Consider the following 27,099-nt stretch of genomic DNA (forward strand, 5'->3'; position numbering starts at 1 on the left):
CTCTTCTCAATTTGGGAAGTCCATGAGCAGAGGACATATGTTGCATCAGTCAAATGCATTTCCAACAAGCCTGAAGCCACCCATCAGCAATCACTACACAAAAACTATGAATCAATAAACATTGAAACAGCAAGGTAAAATATGAAATATATGTGTATATTTTCTTATATATCTATATGTACATACATTAAAGCTGATCTCAAACTCCAGTCTTAAGATAACAGTGTATTTTTGCTTTAATATGCAGAATTCTTTTATGTATTGCTGAGCTCATATTCCCTCCTGCCGGCTGACAATCATCACTTGTTCATTTACTAGGGCATGGCCTGACTTCCAGTCAGATCTTCCCATTCTAAATGTAGGCTGTGTTAAGCAATCAATATCACAGTTGTGAGTAAAAGATGATGTTGTCTCTTACAGAGCTTCACGAATAACCACCACCACAAAACTCCCTGAAGCCATATGGCTGCATCTAGAAACCCAAACATGCAACACAAACTCAAACTGCTGATCTGACTGGGCTGGGGAAGCTTTAAAAATAAGGGAGCACTGCTGCATTCTTGTGTTGTAGACACAGTCAGTGTGGAGGGATATGATAGGAAAAAGGTTTCTTTTCAAGTCTGACAACATTCAAGTGTCTTTTGCTCTTTCTCCTAAGAAGCAGGAGATTCTGGCTACTCAGAAGGACGAGATCCTCCAAAAAAAGGTCCTGGAGGGATGGAGGTTTTGGGTTATTCCTGTAAAAAATCTGTTCATCACTATTTAGAGTCAAGTGATACAAGTCATAGTCACAGTTGTCACTTCTTCCTTTCACAGCCACATCTGCCCTCCCACAGTCACGTTCAGGCAAGGAATTCAGCTACACAAGACCAGCTGGCAGGAGCACCATCACTCCAAAACAACAGGAAAAAACAGCATTTTGCTGATCCTTCTATTTTCTTCTTCAAGCAGCCCTGAAGAAAATGGTGCAAAGTGCCATCATCACCCTGCAGAGAAGTGATCTCCAGGAAAATGCATTTTAGCAATCGAGTGAGTCCTTGGCTGCTTGACTGCCATCTGAAGACTCCAAATGACTAAATCTGATTAAATTACAGAAGGTAACTTGGCAGGAATTCATTCTCTTGTTGAGAAGAAACACCAAGAAACAGTTCAGACAGAAGCACATGCCTACTGGCAAAATAGTTAAATGAGTCTGTGTTTGCTAAAGCCAGTTGCAGATGAAGATCAAATAAATTATGCATTGTTTAATAACCAGAAGTGTAAAAACTCACCTGACTCTTGCAAGTATCTATATACCAGGAAGTTAACCTCATCACTGCTTATACTCATCTTTATTCCCAGTTAAACCATGAGGTCACAACAAAGGACACAACCCTGCAAATAATAAAAAAAAAGTAGGTCAATTAAATATTTTTAGTACCTAATAGGTATTTCCCAACAAATGCTATATTTATAAAGTAAGTAGCTCCCTGGCAGCATAGACAATGGCTTTATTTTATAATGCAAGTAAGTCTACTGGAGTCATTAAAAAGTCATTTGTCTCACCGCAAAATAAAGGTCAGTAAATTAAATGTTAATGGGCCAGATTCTCATACAATGCAAGTTGGTATGGACTGGGGAACTCTGCTGTTTAATACCAACACTAAAAAAGGCTTCATATCACAGGTTTTAAAAAATAATCAAGTTTCATCCAATCTATATTACTGCTATGGAATACATTTTTTATAACATGGGTCTCTCTCTGCCTGGTTAACAAAGACCAAGAACGTGATTTCACATTGGCATCCAGGAAGGTTCTCACTTTTACATTCTTATCTACTCCAATTTTCAGGTACTCCTGCCCTCCTGAAAAGGTGCAGAACAGTATGAGCTGTATGAGCTACCACACGGTGTCTGTTCAAATGAGCCCAGCTAATTCCACTAAAGATCAGAAAACAGCCATACCTATTGGCTTTGCAAAAGGAATTCTTAACATTAGAAACAAACTTTAAACAGTCTATTTTTAGTAACATTTCCCTAGGCTTTCAATCAGTGCTTCAAAAATGTTGATGGGATATATATATATTTACACAAACACAATTTTTTGCCTAATTTTAGTAATGGCAAATATTTAGCAAGACAAATCATGTATCAGACTATATATACTTTTGATTATAAACTTGGAAAATATGGGGCAACAGCAGTCTTTAAGAGACAGAACACAGTATTTTTTCTAACTCTAAGTGTTATTTTTGAGAACATTCTCATGATGTCTGAATGTTTGAAAACTCTGACCTTTCCAAGTAAACAAGTGAAAACATCAGCTTTCAGAACATGTTATGAAATAATGTCCACCCCCTGTTCCAATTATCTGTCCAGCACTTTCCATCAGCAAACCTTCCCTGGTTTTTACCCAGCTGACCACCACCATTGCTTCTCCTACAGAACTGGAGTTTGAGAAGGCAAAGTGACTTTCCTACTGCTATTTGACAAAGTTTTACCTGGGATCTGATGTACAGAAGTACTAGAGAATGGATTTTCCTACATCATTCAAAACAAAAAGTTCTTGCTACACAGCTGCATGGTCAGGCCACTTGCCACTGCTGCTCCAGTGGTAAAGTGGTGAATGCAACAGAAAGTAACAACTACAAGGTTATGATTGGCATTACAAGGCTGCCGTGTGTATTCTCCCTGGGCATCTCTTCCTAGAAAGAACTCCCAAGGTAACAGGAGAAAACAACCATACTATTTTTCTTATCACCTAACTTTGAGTTTTACCAGTCAGCTGCAACTCAACTGGACAGTGGGAACAGCACTCCAGACTTTCCCACAAGTCCCATCATGCTGTAAAAACAAGACTCAATTAAACCCCTCAAGAACAGTAGAGGCTGAAGGATGAACTCAGGTATGAAGAGGAGTTTATTCGCCTGAAACCACAAATGGACATCCCCAAACCTGCCCCAGGCATGAGGTCACACAGCTCACAGCCATGCCGTGGGGGAGATGGCTTTAGTTTCTTAAGGAAAAAAATTAAATTGCAAATTTAATTTTTAATTAAATTACTTAAATCCTTTTCATTTCTAAAGGAAAAAGCTGCCCCAAGACAATGACTTCTAATTAAGTGCAACATGACTGGTACAGGAAGGTACATTGATACCAACCCTAGCACACCTCTCCACAGCCCCAGCCACACCTGGGGTACAAGACATCCTGTACAAGACATCCTTGCCAAACTCCAATACATATTTTGAGGACTTGTTTACTGAGCAGAATGTAAAATGAATGGCATTTTTAGCCATTTCATGCATTAGCAACCAATTCCACCATGTGCAGGACCAAACACTAATTTTATTCAGCTAAGTTTTGTTGCGATACATGGAGCAAATTATCTTTAAGACTGGTTTTACAGAAAAATGCTGTAGGAAGAGGAACAATATTTTCCTTCAGAAGAGGAGGTAATTAACTTTAAAGAGACTCATAAAGAAGATTTTTTTTTACATTACATACACACACAAAAATGCAGTATTTCTTTCACGGGTCTGTCACCGAGTTTCAAAATCCTGCTGCATCACCAAAAACGATAGATCAAACCACAGAAATCTGATGAAAGTGCTATTTGTCACACAGAGAGGTCCTGAATTATTTATATAAAGAGGGCTCCCTGCTCAAAGCAGAACCATGGAGGTGCCACATCAATTCACCTGTTATGTAGCTGGGTAGCTGAAAGAAAAAAAAAAAAATACCCCAACGTTTTGCTTGTCTGTCACAAGTGTTCTTCACCCTGCCCGAATCAAAGGAGCCTCATTTTTCCAAGGCTGGTTCCGAGTGTTTTGCACAGTAAGGTTTGGTCCTGCCCGGCCATCAGGAGGTGGCACTGCAGCACCAGCTGTGGCACCCTGGCCACCAGAAAAACACAGAAACAGCTCCAAGAAACACAGGGCTTGCCTGATGAGGGGCTTGAAACTGTAAAGGGTGCAAAAGGTTCCTCTGTTGTACCAAAATACTGCTTTGTGCATGTTTTCAGCGCTCATTTAGGTTTTCTGGGAAGGTCTTTTCCGTGTTTCCCCCACCCCACGCCCCATAGCTCAGGCAGAGCCTGGGGACAAGCGTCCCACAGCCAAGTGACACAAGAAATGTGAGAACAACGAGCAGCAGCAAACCACCTTCCTTCCAACCCAAAGCAAAATGTCACGTTAAAGAGAAAATACAGTAGAAGAGGATACAATAATTATTTCTTCCCTTTGACACACTCTGAATTAACACCAGGCTTACACTGCCAACCCTCAAATTGTTTGTGACAAGGGACCCATGACTGTACACATGTACCCCACATCCTAAAAAAAATTACTTCATCAATGCTGACTAATTCCCCCCAGATTCACTATTTCCACAAGCAATCAACTACTCATTTTGGACACTTTAATAGATATTAATATTGCTCTTCATTTTATATGCAGAAATTAAATCACCGAAGAGACACATAAAAATGAGACAAAAGTAAGTAGAAGTTAACATGCAATTCCTAGCAATCTTAGATTTGTAGCCTAATTTGCATAGGGACCATTAAAATATCTTAAAATATTTGCAGCTTTATGTCCCAAACCCATTCTAAAAATGTGATGAGATCCTTAAGGCCCTTTTTCTTCCTTGCCCTTAGAAACATTCCAGGTCTTCCTCAAAACATTCTGTGGAATTGCACTGCAAAGAATGATGCACCCACATTGCTGTTTTAGATCCAATTATGCTCTTAAAGGAAATCTCTCCGACTTGCCTCTACTTTTGTTTTGCACCCTGGAGCAGGCACAGTACATGTGAAGCAGATTCCTCACTGGTAAAACCAGGATTCAATAAATAAATAAAATACCCCATGACAGGTAAAAAAAGGATGGGCGTGAGAGCTTATGAACGATGCTCAAATTGCTCATGGGATCACACCAGGATCGATATTCCCTGCTCAAAATAAAGTCCATTTCAGCAGGCCTCTTCCCAGGTTTAATTTCCCTTCCCAGAGGATGGGCCTGTAATTTGTAACACCACTGCTCAGTTAGAATCAGCACAATATCCAGATATCCCAGGTAATTTTTAAGTCTGCTGTAGAAAGTCCCTAAAGTCCCAAAATTTATCAGGCATAACACAGATCAGCCATAAAAGTCAACTGTGTATAGAGATGCTAGCCTTAAGATGTACTCAGTAACAGGTCCGGAGCAGACAAGACACACACCTGTGCTTTAGACAAACTGACCCACTCGTTCCATGCCAGGAATCACACAAAAATTCATTTGGAAGCTACTTTTTCCAAAGGAAAGGAGGTTTCTTATCCCAGAGACACCACCAGCTCCGGCTTTGTTCCCAAGCTGGCAGAAGTGTGTCTGTGTTTCTGTGCCTGCCCCAAGGCAGCACCCCAGCACCTCTGTCCCTTGAGGACCATTCACAAACCTCATATCTGGGGCAACATCTACAACTAAAATCCATTAAAAAGGAGACTGAATTCCACTCTCACCAACACCAGGTCTAATCAGTGCCCAACGGTGCAAACCTGGCTGTGCTGCTGAGAAATCATTATTCCACTCCACATGTTTGTGCAAGCTTCGTACTCCTTGTCCAGGTTCATGCCAAATGCTGGAGAACAGATGCCACCCGATATGACTCCTGGCCTAATAGGTTTTTTGGTTGTTTAGGGGTTTTTTTTCAGACAAACCTGAACTGGCAGAGAAGGTTTATATATCAAATTATTACTGAGTATCTCTTAATCACCATTTGATAATGTATACTGGAGTTACACTACAATTAGAGTTATTGTATCATCAAGTAACAGCCTAAGAAAGTGATATTTCTGCAGTTGTAGCTGGGCTCCAACAGATTCCCAATAGGTAGGATAACAGGAAAACCTGACATGCTGCTGTGAATAATAATTCCCCCAAAACATACCAATCATTAGTTTGATAGCAAATATGATATGTTAAAGGGAGCAGCTAATGCTCTGGGTAGCTCTGAAGAATGCTTAATGTTCAGACATAAACAGACAGCTACATTTATCCATGGAAAACAGAAGTCTGGCTACAGAAACCATAAATCCCCTACAACAAAAATGTTGCCACTGGAGCTTTTATTTTTTCCTCTTTTGCAAGAAATCCAGACAAGTATTTTGCTAGCATATGTGCACATAGACATGTTATCAATTGTTGCTCAAGAGTATTTCTTGGTTTTAATGGCCATGATGATTAAAATAAAAAGAGCAAAGGGTACTGTTTCAATCCAGCCACTCAGACCTGGCAAACTCCTGGATGTGTAAGGTTTCAGCAGGATTTCATTCAAATACCTAAGCCACCACAAGTTACAGAACTGGAGATTTAAACCACAAAACACCATTCCTTGTGGCTGCTGTTCTACTAAAGCTTTCTCCCAATGCTCTTCCCCGAGACACGGTGGGTCCATCCTCAATGGCTGAGGTAATTCATAAGTTTACATCCAAAGAAGAGTTCTGCTCAGCCCCTTAGAAATGTTTTATAAAGGAAAACTCTGAAAATTAATTAGTGGTTCCTTTATATCAAGCGTGCAGTCTACAACTCGTGTTGCACATCCTTTTGCATCAGAATTTATTAGACACAAATTTCAATCAAAATGAACATTTTGTCACACTGTAAAAATTAAAAAAAGGTTGACTTTTCTTCAAGTATACCAACTACTTGGTCTAAACACTCCTATTTGCCCTTTCACATCTTCGATTGACCCATGGGGGCCAATATTGTATTGGGCACAGTACAACTGAACCCTTAGAAAAGTTTTCCTACTATCTGATGATCTGGAGTTAGGAATTCTAACATTCTGAATGAAAAGAAAAATATTTTTTCAAGTTAAATGCCGAGGTGTTTTCTGTAATATCTCAAAATAGTCTTCTCATTTTCTGCATTTTTACCTGTGCCTCTAAGTTGGTATTAGCTAAATGCCCTTTTGTTTTAGATTTAATAATATGTCAGATGTGCTCTTGCACAAAAATTATCTGTAATTCTATCTTATGAACCTTCTTATTGATTTCTCATATCATCAGGCTTTGCTAGTTTTTCTTCTAGTAATTTAAACCAAGAGATGCTTCTCATCTTCATTGGTTAACTATATTGCTTTGCTTTCAATGTCAGGAATATAGCTTAATTTCTGAACACCAAAAAAAAAAAAAAAAAGAACACTTTTCCTTTTTTTCCTTTCCTCATCTGAATTGCCTTCCTTAGCTCAGGCGATAAATATTTGTATTCTGTACTTCAGCTTTAGTGACCTAATTTATGGCAACAGTCTCTGCCTTTCCATGCCAATTTGAGAGTATGAAGAATACAAGATTACAAAGCCAGTCTGAAATCTTCTGAAGAAAAAGAATTACAACCCTGAAAGGGAAGAGAAGGAAAAAAATAAAAACCAAACAAAACCCACAACAAAACACAAACTCACCCAGAACCTTGGCTAAAAGTATGTTACTGTCTACTTAGCTGAAAAAAGCAGCCCAGTCCTGAGTACAGTTACAAAACATGCTGCAGATGAAGCCCATTTGTTGATTTTGCCTAGAGCAAAGTAGTATTTAATTACTGAACTCCCAATCTCCTCCCCATAGTCCCATGCTGTGTGACCCAGAAGGCTGGAATTCCGGATGTGACGGCACAGACACAAGCGACAGCATATCCAGGATTGTGTTTCCAGGGCTATGGCTACAGAGCTGCAAACTTCTGTGCTTTCTAGAGCTGAAAACACATCTTCCTGGACAGCTATAGGGCATCTTGCAGTGATTCTTGGCAGCCACGTTTTGTAAATTCCTAAGCTGACCAAAGATACAGGGATATTTCTGGTATTGACACTCTATTCAACATTTTAGGTCCTTAAACCTTTTTTTCTTTTTGTTATTATAATGCCACACCAGAAGAAATGATGCTTGGGGAAGATTCTTCTCCTATTTCCTCTATCAGAGTAGTAAAGACATATTGTTTATTAGTATTTTAAAGACTTTTCAACTCTCTGGGTAACAATGAAAGTAGACACAGACGGACTAAAGGATCTCCAGAGGTCACTTCCAAAGCCAATCATTCTGTGATTCTGTGACATCTCTTTAAAGGCACAACTGTCCTGCATGACAATTACAACCTTGCTGAAATGGAGCTAGTCCTGATACACCCTTCTGCAGATGCAAATATGTTCCTTTGTGACTTAAAAGACAAACTCAGCTGCTCAGAACATGCAACAAAACCTCAAGCAGTAAGTCCCGCCTCATTTTTGATTACTTCATGAAAGCTATCCCTCCCTGACTCCCCACAAGATCCCAAGCCCAAACATCTTGTTTTGGGAAGGATTTTTAATCATAGAGCTCAGGCTCCCTGATGGAGACAAACTGGGATTAAATGAAAACTGTCCAGACATAGCAGTTCAAAGATTAAACCACCACACTTTCTCAATACTTAAAAAATTATCAGAACACACCAGGAAGTATAGCTAAACATTATGAAATGCTCCTTGATCAATTGTCTAATCCAGACCAAAGGCATTTTTAGAAAGGACGAATCTGTGGCTTGATAGGATGACCTTCAGGGTTAGACTGTCCTACCCACACTCAAGTTGGACAGATGATTATGGCAGCAAAACTGGAAATGTGGCATTCGTAGAACTGATTAGAAAGTGATTGGTCCTGACTGATGACCAGAAGTAGCAGATTCACCTGAGGAAGCACTGTTGTACATTTGGCCAGTATGGATTATTTCAAGATGACCTGCAAGGTCCAAATTCCAGGCGCTGTGTGCTAAATAAATCTCTGTAATGGAGAGGGAAGCACCAGACAAATGCTTGGCATTCCTCCAGGGAGAGACATCTGACCATGTGTCCCTCAAAAAGGGAAAATCACCTTATTAGAGGGGCATCTCAGGAACAGTGGTAACATCAAACAAGCTCTGCAGCTTCCATTCTTAGGCCACTAGAAGGATGTCCCTTTAGACAGAGTTACAGTCCTTCAGGAATACCTAATTCCAATAAAGACAGACTTCTGCAATCAAACTTTTGCACTCTGTCTCAAGAAGGCTTTGTGAAATTGTTCAATGGCTTTACTAAGTGCTAAAATAGCTGCCTGCTAATGCTGCCTGGATCTAGACAAAGAACAGCTGCTGGAATCAAGTCCAAGAAAGGTGAAAACTGGAAAAAGCCTTTTCTGCAACATTGTTTAAAATCCTCTGTATGCCTTTTTGGCATGCACCTGGTTTTAAGTATGCAACTATATGGCTGCTGATCTCCTGTGCCGCATTAAAGCCTTTGCATGAAATTAATTATGGATGAATGTGGGAGCTCACCCATTAAACCTCGCTTGGATCAAACTGTGCAAAAAATTCTGAGAAAATAACAGATTGAGAAGAGCCCTTGAGTCAGTCAAAATGAGCCCCATCAAGGCTTCTGCTGAGACTAAGGAGGGGAGGGGCAAGGTCCAAAAGTGCTTTTCTATTTGTGAACACCACCACTGAAAATAAACACAACTCCTGTGGCTCAATCTTTTTGATCAAGAACCTGTAGAAATTAACAGCTAAACGGGGTTAAAAATCTCCATACTGTGCTAAGTTTCTGCTCTCACTTGATTTATTCTCATTTTCACTGCTAGAAAACCCACTAAATAACATGGCCTGTAAGTCTGATCAGGAACATTGCATTTTTTCCAATATGTTCTTCCTGATGTTCCCACAATAGATCATTCAAGGCTCTAAGGGACTGTGTCAATTGAATTGAATGATGTGGTCGCCTGCTGGTACATAAATGCAAAAGCAAAGCTGAGGGGGTTTATTTTCAAAACAGGAGACATTGATCCTGTGACAATGTTCCATTACCCTGACTTTATTTCTATTAGAGACAGTGATTACATCTACATCAATTGCTTGAGCTGATGGATACTGGTGCACTAACAGTGACACAGTTTTTCACTAGGCTGCTGCTGGATGCTGATGGCTTACAAAACAAGACTCATTCTCCAGCTAATGCCACTTATTTCTCCATGGAAAACTGCTGCAGTTTGGGCAGACTTTTGTAATTAGTCAGTTCTCGGCTGTCTGTGATTTTTGGGGGAGTTTTGTGTGTTCTGTAAATCTTATTGTGGAATGGTGATTAGTGATGGTATAGCCTGGCATGGATTCTATTTTTTGTGATTAAAATATTTACATTGTTACCTGCTGGTAATAAAACAGCAGATGTAGTTCCCTGAAACAGCTGTGGGAAGGTATTTCTGCACTCCCACAACAGCAGCCCTATCTTGACTGGGGTTTTTTCACATGGCTGTATGGGCTCCTCTTCCCTTTTCATGCAGCGTCACCCTTTTGCAGCTTCTGCCCACTGCCCTTGCTATCCTTCCCAAGCTGGTGATCCATCTTCCAGCTTTCATCTCTTCATCTGACATCCGATCTCAAGCCTGTGGCCACACATTTGGCCTGGTTTTCACCTCCTCACCGTGCACTGCCTACACATACTCTGCACTCCTAAGCCCATCTCTCTCCATCTGCTCTCCAGAGCATTCATCTGTACCTCCTTCAGCCACTCCTTTTTCTATGTCCTTCTTTCATTACTTTTCCATTACAACACTCGTTGCTAAACGTTTTGCACAAATAAATTCTGCTGGTTGAAGGAAAAAAAAAATTCAATTCATCATCAACAGCAGCATTTTCTAGTCCAAGTAAACCCTGCTCATTTTATTTGTCCTTGTTTGTTTAGCCTGGTGCCCTGAGTCACGTCCTGAACAGGAGAAAGGCCTTTGTCTGATGCACGTCAGTGTATTTACCAGCATGGGTTCCCTCACTCCTGATAAGGAAGTGTTTTTAATGTTGCCATAACAACAAGAATTTGAGGTGATTCAGAGTGACACCTGCATAGAGTAACCAAGCACTGCTCTGAGTTCCCAGCACCTGGACAGGGGCAGAAACTGGGAGCAGAGCAGGTCTGCAGAGCCAACCAGCACCTCCTCTCTGCCCCAAGCTGGTGCCCACAGCTCAGCACAACATCTTAGCTGGGCACCTCCCTGCTCAAGCCAATTTCAGACTGCACATCTAGAACTTTTGCACAACCAACTGCAAAATAAAAAGACTCCAAACTGTGCTCTGTGGTGTGACTGGGGACTTGCAAGGCTGAGCCTGCAGGGATCCAAGCAGCCCATGCCCAGCAGTTCTGAGAGCAGTGAATTCTGCTGGAGTCCAAGTTTGGAAGCACTCACTGGTGGCCACTTCTGCCTGATGGTGCTGGAATAGGTTTGGTTTTTCTTTTCCGAAACACTGTATTTTTGGGATTTATTAAGGTTGGTATCATTACTTGGGTAGCTACATTAAATTTCTGCAGGTCTTGGGGACTGGTTTCTCCTCCCTCGTGAACAACCAAATTAAAACTGAAAGCCAAACACTCATCAGTCTGGGCAAAGACAGCTCCATGAACACGACCTTTCCTAACACAGCATCCCCTTGCTCATTTACTCTGCCCCTCAGGTCTGAGCCTGAACACTCTCATCTCACCTTTTAAGCACCTACAAAATTATTTGGACAGGTATTATTTTCAGTGTAAAAAGTTGACAGAACTACTCCATAAATAATACTGACCACATAAATGGAGCAGAAGCATTTCCTGGAGTGAAAGGATGCTCTGTGTGTGTGTGTGAGCATCTTTCCTGACCCCTACATTATTTTAGAAAACATCAGGGATTATCAGGCACAGTACAGCTTCAGCAGTGTTGAGGATATAAACATATGAAAAAGACAGAGGCAGTAACGAGGTGCTCAGTGCACAGAACGGGTCTTGAAGAGGCTTTGATCCATTCTAAAAGCAAATAAACCCAGCTTATTTCCCCATAGTTAAGCCTAGGCTTTTATGCCTTTCCCATGAGAAAAGAAGTTCTAGAATTATGTACTCTGGCAGAATCTAATTTGGGAATAAATAATTTTTCTGAAATTCCTTTGTGATGCATAAAAGCTGCCAATTCTTTTCCTGAGGCAGATGTCTTGTTGAACAGTAACTGCTCTGAGTCGCAGGTTTCTGAAAAATTAAGGATGAAACACAAAACCCCTGTGAGGGAATACCATAATGGGGTGAAAAAGGAAAAATATCCAACCTAAAAACCCCACAGGACATAGAGAAGATCCTTTAGTTACAATTTATTGAAATTTCAAGTCAAGAAAATATGAACTGTTAACAAGGAAAGATAATTTCCAGCTTTAGTGGCCATTAATCACAGAACCAGCTCAAGAGCAACTACATCAGAACCTGCTATTACTGAAGACGAGGCCAGATTTCTTTGCCTATTTTTAAATCTGGGATGAAGAAAAAGAAGAGGGTGCCCTTTGGACAGGGAAAAGAATTAATTAATTATACTAACAATGCTGGGGTTTGTTGTGGATTTTTTAAAGAAAAAAAAACCTTGAATACCTCTGATTTCTTAGGACAGGGTCAGTATTACTCATGAGTTATGGATTAATGGCAAACAGATTGGTACTTGTGAGCATTAATAGCAGAAATACACTGCACTTTAAACGAGCTTTTTTTCCATTTACCCAGATATTAAACATGCTAAAAATCTAATGCAGTTGGCCAGCAGAATTTGGTATTGAAAATATAGGCTAACATTCATCATATTTAGTATTCAAACTTTTCCACAGCCATGAAACATATCCTAAAGCCTGGAATATATTAAATGTAAAATGACAAGTTCTTCTAGCCCCAATATGTTCACCTCAAGAGATTTAAAGACGTGTAACTCACAACTGACTGCAGCATTATGCATGAATGGAGTTCTAAAGAAAGCTGAAGAAAGTTTACCCTCAGATTAAAAACTCAACTCTTTGCTTTGCCCAAGCAGTTTCACATCCACCTATGTTCCCTAAAGCAGCCTGAAATGAGCCTGCAGGAATCTGCAGGTAAACAACCATTATGAGAGCAGGATCTTGAAAACAGCGGGAAAACCCCCCCAGTTTTTGCCAAACCAAAAGTCCCAGATAATGTGTTTCTGCAACTGGTCACATGAATGCAAAACCAGAATATGTGTGAAACTCCAAGAGCCATGTCTACTCCCACACTCCTGCACTATCCCTGCCCTACTGGCTGCTAATCTGCAAAAAAAAAACCAAAAAACCAAAAAAAAAAACCACACCAGCCTCCTTTCCTCATACCACTACACCAATGCCACCTACAACACGATTCCTAATCTTAAATAAAACCAAAAGCAGCACCAGTATGAAAAAGTGCAAACCACAGCTCTGAGTCTTTAAGAAGCCATCTTAAAACAACAGCACATTTTTGTTCAGGAATAATCAAACTGCAGTGTCTGAGGACAAATGACAAATCAGTTACCAGTGTAAATAACATCAGGTGCAAAAGGGCAGTACGAAACCATCTTCACCTAGGTTTTTTTTTTTTTTTTAATAATTAAAGACCAATTAGCAGGCAAAAAAGATTAAGTCAGATGTTCCACATTTTAAAAAAAGATGTACTAATTAAAAGGAATTTAACACTTACAAATTTATTTCAGAAAAAAAGGCTTATGAAGTGGATCAGAAACCAACTATATTCACTTTGGCACCTCAAGATTTAATTTCAGGTCAACTTTGAAGTTAGGCAGCTAAATTTTCCAGAAGCTCCTAGATCACTTAGATGCCATATCAGAATTATTTCTAACTAAGAACAGGATGAGGAGTTCTTGCCTTTTGTGGCTACTTCCTACCAAGACCCATCTCTCAAAAGCCATGAAAGAAATTAAGAAACGAACAGTGTCTGACAAACATTATTTTTGGTATTCAAAGAGACAGGGCTCTTCTTATTTGATTAACTTAAATCAAATATCAGGGAAGGAATACCCATTATCGAGCCCTGCCAGATTCACTGGGCATGGCCACTCAGGAACAGGAGTGACTGCAGCTGCAGACAGCCCTGATTCACTGTCCTAGGCAGTGACACAGCATCGTCACTGTACTCACCCCATCTTCCATCTCAACCCAGAATATCAGGAATGTGAGATCAATGTAAAAATTCCCATCTCTTTTTTCACTGCTCCGTATGTCAATCTGCAATACTGGTGCGGTCTATCATGAAGCAATAGAGGAATAAAGCAACAGCAACCCCAGCAACATCTCAGAGCTGCCGAGGCAGGAGGGAGGGAGGAGTGTGTTCCTGAGACAGCCTGGAAAAGGTGGCACAGGGGTCAGTCATTAGGGCAGGGTGCTGCTTTACTTTTACAAAATGAAAGACCGGGCATTCCTGGGCCAGCATTCTGTCATCATGGTCCCTTCAGGGCTCAGGAGGCAGTGAGGTGACAACCAAGGGACGAGAGGGGCAGTGCAGTGACCCTAGGTCCAGTCCCACTGAGGAACTGGATATTCAACTGCACAACAGGAGACCCTGCTGAGCACACAGGCAGCTCTGACAAACACACAGGGACAGATTGTCTTCCAAACCTGCAAGTATCTCGTCCCTTAATTTATACAATTTTCAATTTCTGCTAGAGGAACCACCCTCAATGCAGACATTTCATCTCTGCATCCCTACATCCTACCCTGTACCATACCTCAAATCTGACTGGAGGTTTTGATAAGCAAAACCTGTACTGTGTAGTTATTAGTGCTGTGTAATTTGGCAAAGACATCTCCATCTATATTAGCTATACCCAAAGTTCAATAACAAGTTGTATTGATTTTTGCCTTCAAGCATATATATATTTGATGAAAAACTCACTCATGCCTCCAAAAGTTGCCTAGACATTAAGCTGATCCCCCTTCTGCATTCAGCATCTGATTTTTTTCCCTCGAAATGAAGCTTTACCAAGGATCTTTTGACAGAATATTAAGAATAGCGTGTATGCTGAAGTGATATGCCTGTAATAATGGAAGAGACACACGACACTGTCAGTGTCATCAGCCTCCTCGACCAGATTTTCCATACCCTGCAATATACCTTTTTTTTTTTTTACTGGGAACTGTTCCAATATTTGAATCATCAAGACAAGTCTTTTTTTTTTTTTTTTTCCACAGAAAGCCCTGAAAAATAAAAACAAGCTTCTTTCCTTGACTGATATTGGAATATTTTGCCTAACTCAAATTATCCCACACTAAGGACAACTTTGAATAAATGCCAAGCTCTGATACTTCATCAGAGCTTAAGTCTAAAGGCATATTTATACTACTGTAAAGGAAAAATTCCCAGAGATTGGATGATTGTGCCTGCCATAACACAGCCCCAGACAGCTCCTACACATTGCAAAGTCACCTGCATCTCTAGAAGTAATTGCACTGTTGATCTGAGAAGATTAAAGCGGCACACCAAATGTTCCTCTTGCTAATTTGGCACTCTACAGAAGGTCTAACTGGTAAAAGGAGCCTGAACACACCTGTACAAGAATATATAATGACATTCAAAAATAAATTTAAAAGTAGTTTAAAAGAACACTATTTTGCTTTTCTGTATAGCACATGGGATATAAAAAGCTATACTAAAGCAGCCTGTGGTATATAAAGTTTTTGTTTTGTGAAGGAATCATCCTCCCAAGCTGCAAAAACTTGCCTGAGTGCCTAACCCATACATAAAAACCTTAAAATTTAAAGCTGTTGGCTTTGTACAGTAGAAGCAGGAGAGTCTACTGAATAAACTCTTATCAAATGGGCTGAGAGTCACAAGGGATCCAATTAAGATAAAGAGTTCAAACCCAGGACATTTCCTCTTCTTTCTGACTGCTTAGGCCAACATCAGACATCTGTTCTCACTAATTTTTTAATTAATCCCCTTTGAAGCAAACTATTCAAAACCTGACAATACCTCATCTGTCCGATAAGGACCCCCCTCCAGCAGAAGGTGCTATTTTGAATTAAAATGCTCCTCCACTGATGCAGTTGGAAACACAACCACAGCTTTGTGTAGAAAAACCAGTTTTGCTGAGTCAAGCTAAAACATTAGCAGAGATGGAAATACACCCTGTCTTGTAACTGCAGGCCACTATTACACAGGCAGCTGCACTGAAATGGTCTGCAGCTTGTCCCACAAGTGACCTCTGCTCTGCTTTTTGCAGAATTAACCAATCACAGTCACTACTTCTGCTAGTTCAGTGTCAAACAAATTAGACAGGACGGCTTTTCACAAAAAGAAACTCACCGTCTTTGGTTATCTTTACCTCACCTCAAACAGATTATATGAACGTAAAATTCTGCTCACCCATTTCCAGTAATGGGAGCATTATTTGAAAATAAAGAGATGATAGAGATGAAGAAGTCCATGACTTTTCCAGATGACATTATACTTTAATAAGTACTGCACAAATTGCTCACAACATTTTGAAAAATTTTCAGTATTTCTCAGACTCTAAAGAGCTCCCATCATCTTTCTTTTCTTACAATATTTATAAAGCTATGATGTTTTTACTTTGCAGAATTGCCATTTAACATTCTTGAGTGATGCTACTCAAACCTTCCCAAAGCCATTTCTCTCCTGTAAATCTGAAAGCCCATTTTCTGCCACTCCAAGACTTAGAAACTCTAAAGTAAGCCTACATGCATGAGTGGTGCATGCTCGAGGCATTATGGACTTCCAGGACTGGAAATCACACTGTGAGTAGTGCCATGCCCAATTATTTTAGATAAACCAACCTAATGCCATGGCAGGAGGGAAAATGGCTTCAGTCTTTATTCACTCACAACTTCCAACACCTTTTGTTTCCTCCACTTATCAGCCCAGAGATTTCTCAAGCAAGGACACCACTCTCTCTCCTCAATATCTCCAACACATAAAGACCTTATCTGTTTCTTAGCTTGACCAGAAAACCCCATTGAGAAGTTCTTGTGGACCCCACCTTGCTTTTAGAAAGTACACATGGATACAGATCAATCCAGAAGAATATTTAAACACATTCCAGCCCCACTGCCTCCAATTGCTTAAGTGATGTGCTGGAGCAGAGCCAGTGCAACACTACCCTGCGAGGCCACAAGGAACACCAGCAATATCCTTCTCTACCTTGTGGGGGTCTACTTGCAAGGTAAGGTTTGTTAAAATAAATTGCCTCTGTCTTTGAGTGCCCTCTAATGACCTAGGACAGCACACAAAGAGTTTGCCAAAAATTTTAAGGGATTGCAAAATATAAAAAAAAAATAAATAAAAGGAGGGGGTTGCAGGGGAAAGAAAACACATCTGCTACACCCACAAGACACTTGTTAAATTATGGTATATATTAAAAATTCAACAGATACAAATGTGGTCTCAGTTATCTCCTGCTGAAAGAACAAATGCTCAATTGTGCTCTTGCACAATACTTGAGCATTGCTGCTGATGGCCTGGTGCACAAGGAATTTTCCCTTTCTAAGAATAAGTATAGGTAATCTCATCTCCCTTGTAACTCTAGCCATGGAGAAGAGATAAGAAAATATATTTAAAGGAAGTTTCCAAAATCAAAAGAAATGATACAGGGATTGCAGCTACATACATTTAAAGAAAACAACTGCAAAATCATGACTACACATCACATTTAAGAAGACACTAATAATAGCACACAGTCTGGATATCTGCCCTCTGGACCTGTATTTTCCTTTAGGGAGACAAGACTTTAGCACTTGAAAAAAACAGACTATAATCAAAATAAAGTAATTTTACACCCCTTTTTAAGAACTGATACCAAGGCAATAGTGACTCCACACTTCAAGGAGACAACACAGTTTTTACAATGTGTTTTGACAAAAGGTTTGTTTATTAATATTTCCATACTGTGAATTGATGTGTTATAACTCTCAACAAAATGAATATGGATTTACACATGAGACACTAACAGCTCCAAAAGGGGCTGTTAAAGACCATTGAATAAAAGAACACTTAATGTAAGGATTCAGTGAACTGCAGAAACTGATACCTAACAAATACTGTAAATGCACGTAATACTAAATTGTACCAAACTACAGTCCACTTTTATGACAAATAAATAGATAAATCATTGAGTGTCCTTACCAGAACTACTCTCTGAAACCCCACAAAATTGTGATGTGGCAGCAGTACAGCCCTTGGTATTACACCACCTGTAACACAAACCATATTATGATAGTTTCTATCAATATTTATTTTAAAGGATGAAAAAAGGATAAAAGCTATTTTTCTACCAGTCTTTTTACTGAAAGAATTAAAACAACATTCAGTTTCCTACTGAAAACAATGCATGTTTAGTTAAGAAAATAAATAAACAAAAATTAGAGACCTTGATTATTTACATGGAATTATTTAAAAAACAAATTACAGTTTCAACTCTAACCTCTCTCACTCTTTTAGCTGAAAGCAAATCTCCACCACAGAACAAGCACATTAGCTTCAGAGGAATTTCTCTTCTTTTCGTGTGTCCACACTGACAAAGGGGAACTTTATGAGACTCCAGAAAAAGTTTACAAAGGGGTAAGTATTGATGCAATAGATATTGCAGTGTTAACCGATACAAATAAAATGATTCAATAGGAAGATAACAACTAGGAAACACAATGCCATGATCAAACCATCCAGTGTTTTCAAAAGTGACCATTCAGGAGCTGAATTTCACACCAACAAATTATAAAGAGCCAGCTGTATAAACAATCCTTAAAATACCCTCATGAAGTTGATTTCTACAGGTGACTTCAAAACTAAAACATTACACACCTGTGATCAGAATAATTACTGATCCTGTATTTGTGTAACATGGTGATTCCTACCACCAATATTCATTACAGACTAAATCATTAGAAAGTGATCTTACGTAAACTAAGGGATTAAGGAGAAGATTTGAAGGCAGAAGCACAGGAACACTGCCTGGGCACCACAAGAAAAGAATACACACGTCAAAAAAATGCTGTTTGAAGCAGGATGCACTCAATAGTGGAACAGCTAGTTCTGCCCTCTGGAAGAGGAGCTGGAAAAGAAAAAAAACCAAGTTTCTAAGTACTAAACACCAACTACAAAGGCTCACAAAATACATTACAAATAACACTAAAACTTCCAAAGCACCTCCTTAATACTAGGATTAAAACCAAGGAAGGCAACACATGCCTTAAACAGGACTTAGCATTTCAGACTTTCCATCATCCAGAAAGCAACCACTGACCTCTAAGAAACCCTCTGCTATTTAGTCTGTTGCTAAGCTCAATAAGACTTGAAAATGTTTTTTCCTCTTTTGACTGGGGAACCACAGAGTATTTTTGTAAGTAAATTCCCAAGAGAATAAAGTAAACTTCTCTTTCCCTCCTGAAAAGCCTCCAACAGCCAAATGGACAAAAATCTCCAAAACCACGATATCCTGGACTGGAAAAGTGTCCTGGTCCTCCCTGTAACACTGACAGTAGTTCACAAGAACTATGTGGAAAGGTCCTGACCCTCCATTAATGTAATTTTAATTCCCTGCTAGGCTATTATGTACTGCTTTGATCATTTCTACAAACCTAACTGTATATGCCAACTGCATCGCTAAAATTTAATTTGGAAAAAACAATCAGAAGCAAAGTTTAAAAAGCTTATAAAATTTTAACTCCAAGTGCAAAAGGTCATTCAAAGGGGATGTTGATCCTGCTGGTTGAACAAACAAGACAGAGCAGTAAATTTCAACTTTTATGCTTTGAACCTTGTACACTTTATGTTTACATTAAGGATTTTTCATTCATTTGGAACAAACTCTGCTCAAGTAAATAAGTGGAATTACCCCCAAAATGATGCCAAACAAGAGAAAGAAGCCGGAGGCACTACAGGAGAGCAGAGAACCACCACACCCTCAACAGGAGCTGCTTTAAGAGGAATTCCTTTCCTCTCCACAGTTCCCCACAGAGCACACAGAAAACACAGAACACAAATTCTCCACTGCACGAACGTCCCTACAACAGCAGAAACCTGCTCAGCTACCTCAGCCATGGCATGGAGAGGGCTGAGGGAACAGCAACAATTAAATACATAGCCTAACTTAACAGGGCTTTTAGGAATGACTAAGCAACAAAAGTAATTTTTCAGACGGATCCTGATAGTCAGCTACTTCTGCAGGCACTCGCAGACCATCAGAGAATCCTCTAAATTATATTTTTAACATTTTTCAAATTAATAAATAAGACTAAAAATTATTCCATGTGCTGCAAAGATACATTACTTAAAGACTATATATATTTATTGTTTTTAATTTATGTTAGTGATGTGAATAGAATTTGTGGCAAAAAAACCTTCACATACAGTGAAGGATGTAGGATAAAAACTTCACATTTAATACTATTTCTACCAAGTGATATGATGAAATGAATCCCATCTCAGGGTGCTCACCTATAATCACAGGACATAATTTCCCTTACTATATCTATTCTTCAGCTGTGGACTGCTTCATAGTTACTAACTTAGCATTTTATTTTTATTTCTTACAAGATGCCTATCTATCTATGTGTATTTCAGAAATCTGAAGAGAATCAAACTGTAAATCTACAGTCTCATTACAGAAAAAGTAAGTTGAATGAGAGAGGAAGGAGTAAAGAAATTTTCCAGCCTCAGGGAGAGGACTGGAACAGAAAACACTGCAAAAATGTGCAAGGCTTGAGAGCCCAACATTTTATGTGATGCTAACAGGCAGGCTTAACAACTGTGTCTGTTACTAAAATGCTCACACTCCATAAGAATTTGTGCATCGTGAGCATGAAGTCTTCCCCTCTGCAGCTTAAAATATCTATGCATTTGAAAACCATCTGCAAAAATAGACCTATACTTCCCCACTGCAAAATTAATTAGAGAGCAGGAATTTCATCTCACTACCACCAATACATGTGATGATGCCACATGTAAACACATTGCACTTGCTTTGGCACTGGAGAGCAACAGAAATGGTACATTTAATAAGATTCTGTGAAAATGTCATTTTCTTGGAGAAGCTGATTAATACCAGTGAAGGTGGAGGATGGGCACCCGAGAAGGCCATGCTGGATTAACCTGCCACTAGAGCGTGCTCCTTGATCAGCACGGAGCCATTCACCCATTCCATTGGTGGGGTTTTTTTCCACAACATTTTTTGATTTTTCTTCTCTTGTATTTCTTTTAAACAAAATCCCTACTGCTGTTAGATTGGAACTTAATTTTTAAATTAAAAAAAAAAAAGTAAAAATAATCAAAAGTTGGGTTTTTTTTCAACAAACAAACAAGCAACTTTTTTTTTATAAATGACTGACTAGGGTCTTGTTTGTTTTGATTTTAAATCATATGTAGTTAGGGAAAACAAAACAAAAAACTAAACTATGTGGTCATAAAAAATACTGATGTGCATTTTATAAACTGAATGTGGCCCATCAGGGAGAGTGGAATTACCCACTTTTAGGAAGTATTGTTTACTGCTGCCTTCCCACTAGACCACCTGTTCAAAATATTTGATGTTGTTTTCTTTCTGTGCGATGAGTATGACTATAAATGAGATATTTGATCTGCTCGCTACAACTTATTCCTGCTAATGCCTCTATTTCAAAGACCATCCAACCAACAAATGACACCAGCCTCAAGGCAATGTCCCAAGTGAATGTGCATCTTTGCTTCTCTTCCCTCTCCACTGTCATTTCCATAATTCATCCTCTTAACGATTTACGAAGTGCAGAGGATATTTTCAGAGCACATCAATGGTGCTCAAAATCTTACAGCTGACTGACTGCCAAGGGCACATGAAGGAAGCAAGAAGTATGTACAACTATTTTGGAAGCCAGATGCTCTAATTCTCATTTTTTATATTTGACAGATATTCCAATTCTTTGGCCTGACCATAATGCACGCTATTTAGCTTAAAGCATTTAAGTTTTATAAGGATATGCTTATTGAAAAAAATCAAACACAGGAATCATTTTTACAAAGCTGGAAGGCAGAAGTGTTTGATTTTTAAAGACTGCCTCCAATACTACTGTTTCTTGACTGGTGTTGCAAATACTACAGCCAGTATTTTGCATACTCATTAAAAATGATGTCTGGAGCTTGCAGCTCTTTTTCAAAAAAAAAAACAAAAAACACCCTTCAAAATGTAAGCCACTCAAAAAGCACTTTAAAGTTGGTCATCGTTCTCATTCCTGAATATACTCCATTTTGTCATTTTAGATTTGGTAAATAAATACATTTTTCTTTTTTCTCCCCTCCTTTTCTCCCTTGCCACTCTACACAATCTCTAGCAGCTTTATTTAACGCCATCAACCAATATCACTGTCAGCACTCTGAGAGCAGAAGGCTGCTCTGTACTTCGTGCCTGCCTCTGAATTAATGACCAGAGATTCACCCTCACCACACACAGAAAACGAGCAGCCTTCATCTTCCCATTTACCCCCATTAAGTCAGTGCCATCATGTTCTCCCAGGAGAGAAGTGCAAGAGCTGAAACACCGCAAGCGACAGCAGCCAAGGACGCTTAGAAATAAGGTCTGCCCTTGCTGCTCTTGGACTGTGAAAAGGAAAGCTCCAAACTGCAGGGAGTGACCGTGTACTGCTGGAGTCTCCCTTTTGAACAGATATCAAGTAGCTGGGATGGAGCACATATTCAAACTGGGCTTTAATTTGCTTGGAAATGCATGTAAAAATAGTGGGACTTGGTCCTAAACTGGACCAAAAGAAGGTTGTATCATAATTATTCATATCTAATTAAAGTCCATATCACTAAAATAGATACTTGCCAGCACAGATGCAAATGTCACTTTGGCAGTCACAGTGGTTCTCAAACCTGCAGCTGGAACAGCTCAAGACAAAAAAGTGTAAAAAAGCTACTGATTGAATAGCCTGATTGCTAGATTGTAGTAGATTTTGCTTTGTTTTATAGTGCTGTAGTAACACCTTACTCCAGGGGACAACAGGTTCTTGGATTTCAGAGATCCAGTTCAATTGGTACATGGAGTTATCACATTGATGGCTCTTGCACTCTGCCAGGAGATTTGAGCTCAGGTTTCTAGTGAAAATAAGCAGGCAGCATTAATCTAGGCATCATTTATCCATAAGTTAAAATTAACCTCCCAAATCTTAGCTTTAGATGTGTCAGCCCAAAAGACTAACAGTAAAAAGAAGGTGCCTGACCTTCTTAAAGTCTTAAATGTAGCTCTTGTAACCTGTCTCTCATCTACTCACAGAGAAAATCATCTTGGGACAGATGGATTCACAAAGTCCACTGAACAACTCAAATCACACGTACGCATGCCCATGGTCCTGCTCTGTGGAAAAGATTTTGACAGGGAAATAAGAGTCTATTTTTCTTCCACTCTGCACGTGTTGCAGCTGTGTATTGCTTTATAATTTAGTTTATTAAAGGCAACAACTGTCAAAACTATACAAACTAATTTGTCGTGCAGCAATTTTACATTATTGGAATCTTGTTATAATCTGACTAACGCACACGATTGCCTTCTAACCATGCCTATAATTGGGTTCTTGGCTCCACAGGCCTAAAGACAGTAATCCAAAACATCTTCCAATTACACTGAAAAATATGCATGCTTGTGGGAAGCTACATTACTTAATTTTCAGACTCAATGGGTCTTTAATAATATGACAGGACGGAAAAAATGTTTGCAAAAGGACAATTATTTGTGGTGCTACTCAGAAAATTGTATGTTTGAAAACGCCACCTCAAAACCTATCAACACCAAAGCAGCACTAGCAAGATACTTATGGAGCATAAGAGAAACTAAAGCAAAAACAGTAAAAAAATCCATTCAGATGGAAGACTGTATTCCAAGTTTATAAATCCAAACCAAACAAGGATCCTGGCCATTAAAAAAGTCATTACTTCAAAACTCATGTATGTGTGAGAGTCACTCATGAACTTCCCTTGTTTACTTTGAACACATGAACTGTCTATTCCTCCTGCTCACAACCAGATATGAAGTTCCTTCAATTTACTGGTAGATCAGAAGCAGCTCAGGGCACAAGAACCTTGCACAGGAACCATTGCTTCACATTTCCAGTGGCTGGCAGACACTTCCAGTGCACTACCAGGACTGACAGGTAATTTTTAAGATGCCTGAAGTGTTGTGACCTGCTATATTATTTGACAAACATAGTTTACATTTTTTAACACAAAAGGTTAGCAAGTAAATATTACAAGGGCAAGCAGGATTGCCCAGGTACAGATATGCTTTTTACAGAGGAGAAAACACTGAAGTTGACACAGAATCATTCAGGTTGGAAAAGACCTCTGAGATCATCAAATCCAACCTAAAACCTAACACCCTGTCAACACGTGAAATACAAGAGAATTTTTACAAATTTTTTTAAGTATCAAGAGTTTTTTTTAAATTGCTAGAGAATTACAAAACATCTATAAATCTTGTCAGATTAAGACTGCACTTTTTGATGGGTTCTCATTATTACATGAGAATCAACAGGACTATACTAAATACTGCCTGCAATAAGCATATACATAGAGAAAAGATTCCCTGAGTCACAGGGAACTGAAAATAAAAACATGAACTGTCACACAAAAAGAGTCAGAAAAATATACAGGGACAAAAACTTCAAAACAACCCCATGACAGTCACTTCCAGCATGCCTCAAACTGACTCTGAAATTAGAGTAATCAGAGAAATCAAACCTGACGTGTCCTGCGGCATTTAATCGTGTGCCTCATTTGGCCCCACACACAACCCTCAGCACCACGTGTGCATTACTGGTGTCAGCTCTGTCCTTTGAGCTGGACAAACAATGCCAGCTGCATTTTATCAATGCACAACAACCTCAAGCACTTCTTGAAATGGTCTGCATCCCAAGCAATGCCTGGAACACCAACCTCCCCAGCTAAGATCCCCGCATCTGTGACTCAGGATTTTCAGGATTGGTTCTCTGTCCAGAGCTGCCCTCTGCACAGCAAAGCATGTAAGAGCCAGGAAAAGGAAACCACCCCCCCAAAAAAAACCCAACACCAAAACAAAAAAAGCACTTTGAGATTGCAATCTCTGGATATGAGTAAGAAAATGGAAGGAGGAAGCTTGCTCCAAGGGCTCTGTCTATCCACAGCTGTTTGATTCACAGCAATGACATTGTGAACTATGCTGGAACATAGAGACACAGCTTTGGGGAGACCAAATACAGAAAACCTCAGCACCTATGGAAGGGCACAAAGCTTAAAGCTCCACACAATGTTTCTTCTATCGTAAATGCCATGCCCTGCAACAAGGAAACCGCTGCAACCCCCACCCACCCTCTGCAGGTATTAAAAGCCACAATGCTGTTATCTGCTTGTTGTGACACATCTGCTGCTAATATGGGCTTTTCCTCACACCTGCAACAAATGCTGAGAAGACCTGAATGCAGCAGATGCAGCATGTGGTTGAAGGGAGCATGGGTGCTTCCACCAACAGGTGAGTTCCACAGGGAACTGCAGCAAGTTTTAATCCAACAACAGGAAACACTTCCTAGGACACAGCTTAAACCTCCTAGGACTGTAGCTAAGTGAGTAATGCAAACTCTAGAGTTAGAGGGAAAGAATTTTTGTTCCCTGTGAGTTGAGCACTCACAGCAAAGTTATTCACACAAGAGGGATGAGATGAAAAGACAGCGCATACGAATTCCACAGCTAACAGTCAAGGCCCAGATATCACAGCACTGCTCTGTGGAGTTTGGTGGAATACATTTAAAAATGTTTGGCTATGTGACAAAACAGGTCTAAAAATATCAGACGTGTACAAAGTACAATGAATCTCTCACACAGTCTTCCTGCCTTATTATCAATTCAATTAAGAATTCATTAAAAGGACAAGAATCACAAATATTATTAATTTACAGGTGAATGTGAGAGAGAAGGCAGGAGACAGGGGGAATAGCAGAAGAGACAAAACCCTATGTTGAGGTTTGTCCCATCAGAGCAAACAAAAACAACACATCTCTTTGGTATAGTAACACACGTGCTGTGAGAAGCAATGAGCACTTGAATGCATGTTTTATTCTGATCCCAAAGGATCAAGCTGCCTGTGAGATGCTCCTTCTTATTTTATTCCTCTTCATTTTGTCTCTGAGCAACACACTTTCAATGGAAGCCTTGAAACTGCTCTGTATCCTACTTTAAACACAGGATACCTACAGGAGTGATGCTGATTTAGGACTCACAAATACAGGTGAGATGTAGACAATGCATCACTGCTTCCCTCTTAGGCCTTGCTTCAAGAGGGAGACTTCCTTCAGTGGCTGAAGTGTTACTACTTTGAAACTGTCATCCTCAAAAAGTGGGTTTGAAGAATATACCAACTTTGCTATCAAGCTTTTGGCTGCAAAGCCTGAATGTTACCAAAGCAAAAGTTTCAGAATTAAACATATACACAAAGAAGGATACACAGCATAGATGAATAATAGATGCCTATAAATAAGCAGAAAAATAGACTTAAAATATCCACATAACTTTTAATTAGTTATTAATATTAGATCACTGGTCTATTTCCTTTCAAATTAGCCACCCACTAGCAAAATGTCAATTGCAAAACAAGAGACTATATTTATAGTACAACCTACTTTGAGTTTTGAGCGACATGTCAGCCACTGCTCAATTACAATACCCCTATTGTGTGCCTTCCCAAATTAATACCTAGCTTTCCTTACAGGCAACTATATGTACAAAAGCCACGCTGGATTTTAATAGCCTTTATTACATCACATAAGCTGGTATAAACATTTTTCCATCTAGAAGCATAGGCAAAAGAAAATAAAAAGGAGTTAAGTAATACGCTGGAATGAAGCTGGGTGGGACTCTGGACACAGTGATGCTAGGAGGAGTGAGTGTCCAGGAGATGGTAATAAGAAATTCCTGGATCTGGTTTTGTTATTTCCCAGAGAAAGACCAGTTGTGATTGCTGGTACCAGCAGCAGTGCACTGTGAAATGCAATACAATGTACTACTCCATCTTCAGACTGGATTTAAATGGAAGAGTCACCAACAAAGTGGAAAAACCCCAAACTCCTCTGGCAAAACTTGACTGCGCTGGGGACTTCAGAAGAGGAGGGTTACATTTTTTAAAAATATCACCCATTTTACAGAGTTTTCTTCTGGTTTAGGTTTTGTGATCTCCCCTGAAAACAGCTCTCCTCCCTTTATCTCTCCAGATGCCTGACACTATCTGCAGAAGAGCAGAAAAAAGAGCATCCTGCAGAGGATGCTGGTGGAGATGGAAAGCTGGCAGGAGAAACCCTGCAAACA

General features: G+C 39.6%; 1 protein-coding gene across 4 annotated transcripts in view; it reads right to left on the reverse strand.

Moving 5' to 3' along the window:
• The window catches only part of TBL1XR1 (TBL1X/Y related 1), a 107,912-nt gene that overhangs the window by 20,209 nt on the left and 60,604 nt on the right, over positions 1-27,099 (reverse strand). For 2 of the 4 annotated variants that reach the window (XM_068200325.1, XM_068200326.1), the window contains exons 3-4: positions 17,932-17,999; positions 1,272-1,374 (exon numbers count right to left, since the gene is read on the reverse strand). In XM_068200325.1, coding sequence (XP_068056426.1) covers positions 1,272-1,329 — 58 coding nt within the window. In that variant the 5' untranslated portion in view covers positions 1,330-1,374; positions 17,932-17,999. The remainder of the gene's footprint in view (positions 1-1,271; positions 1,375-17,931; positions 18,000-27,099) is intronic. The other 2 variants (XM_068200327.1, XM_068200328.1) reach the window with 1 other exon arrangement.

The sequence above is a fragment of the Anomalospiza imberbis genome, chromosome 10 (assembly GCF_031753505.1).
Source record: "Anomalospiza imberbis isolate Cuckoo-Finch-1a 21T00152 chromosome 10, ASM3175350v1, whole genome shotgun sequence".
NCBI lineage: Eukaryota > Metazoa > Chordata > Aves > Passeriformes > Viduidae > Anomalospiza > Anomalospiza imberbis.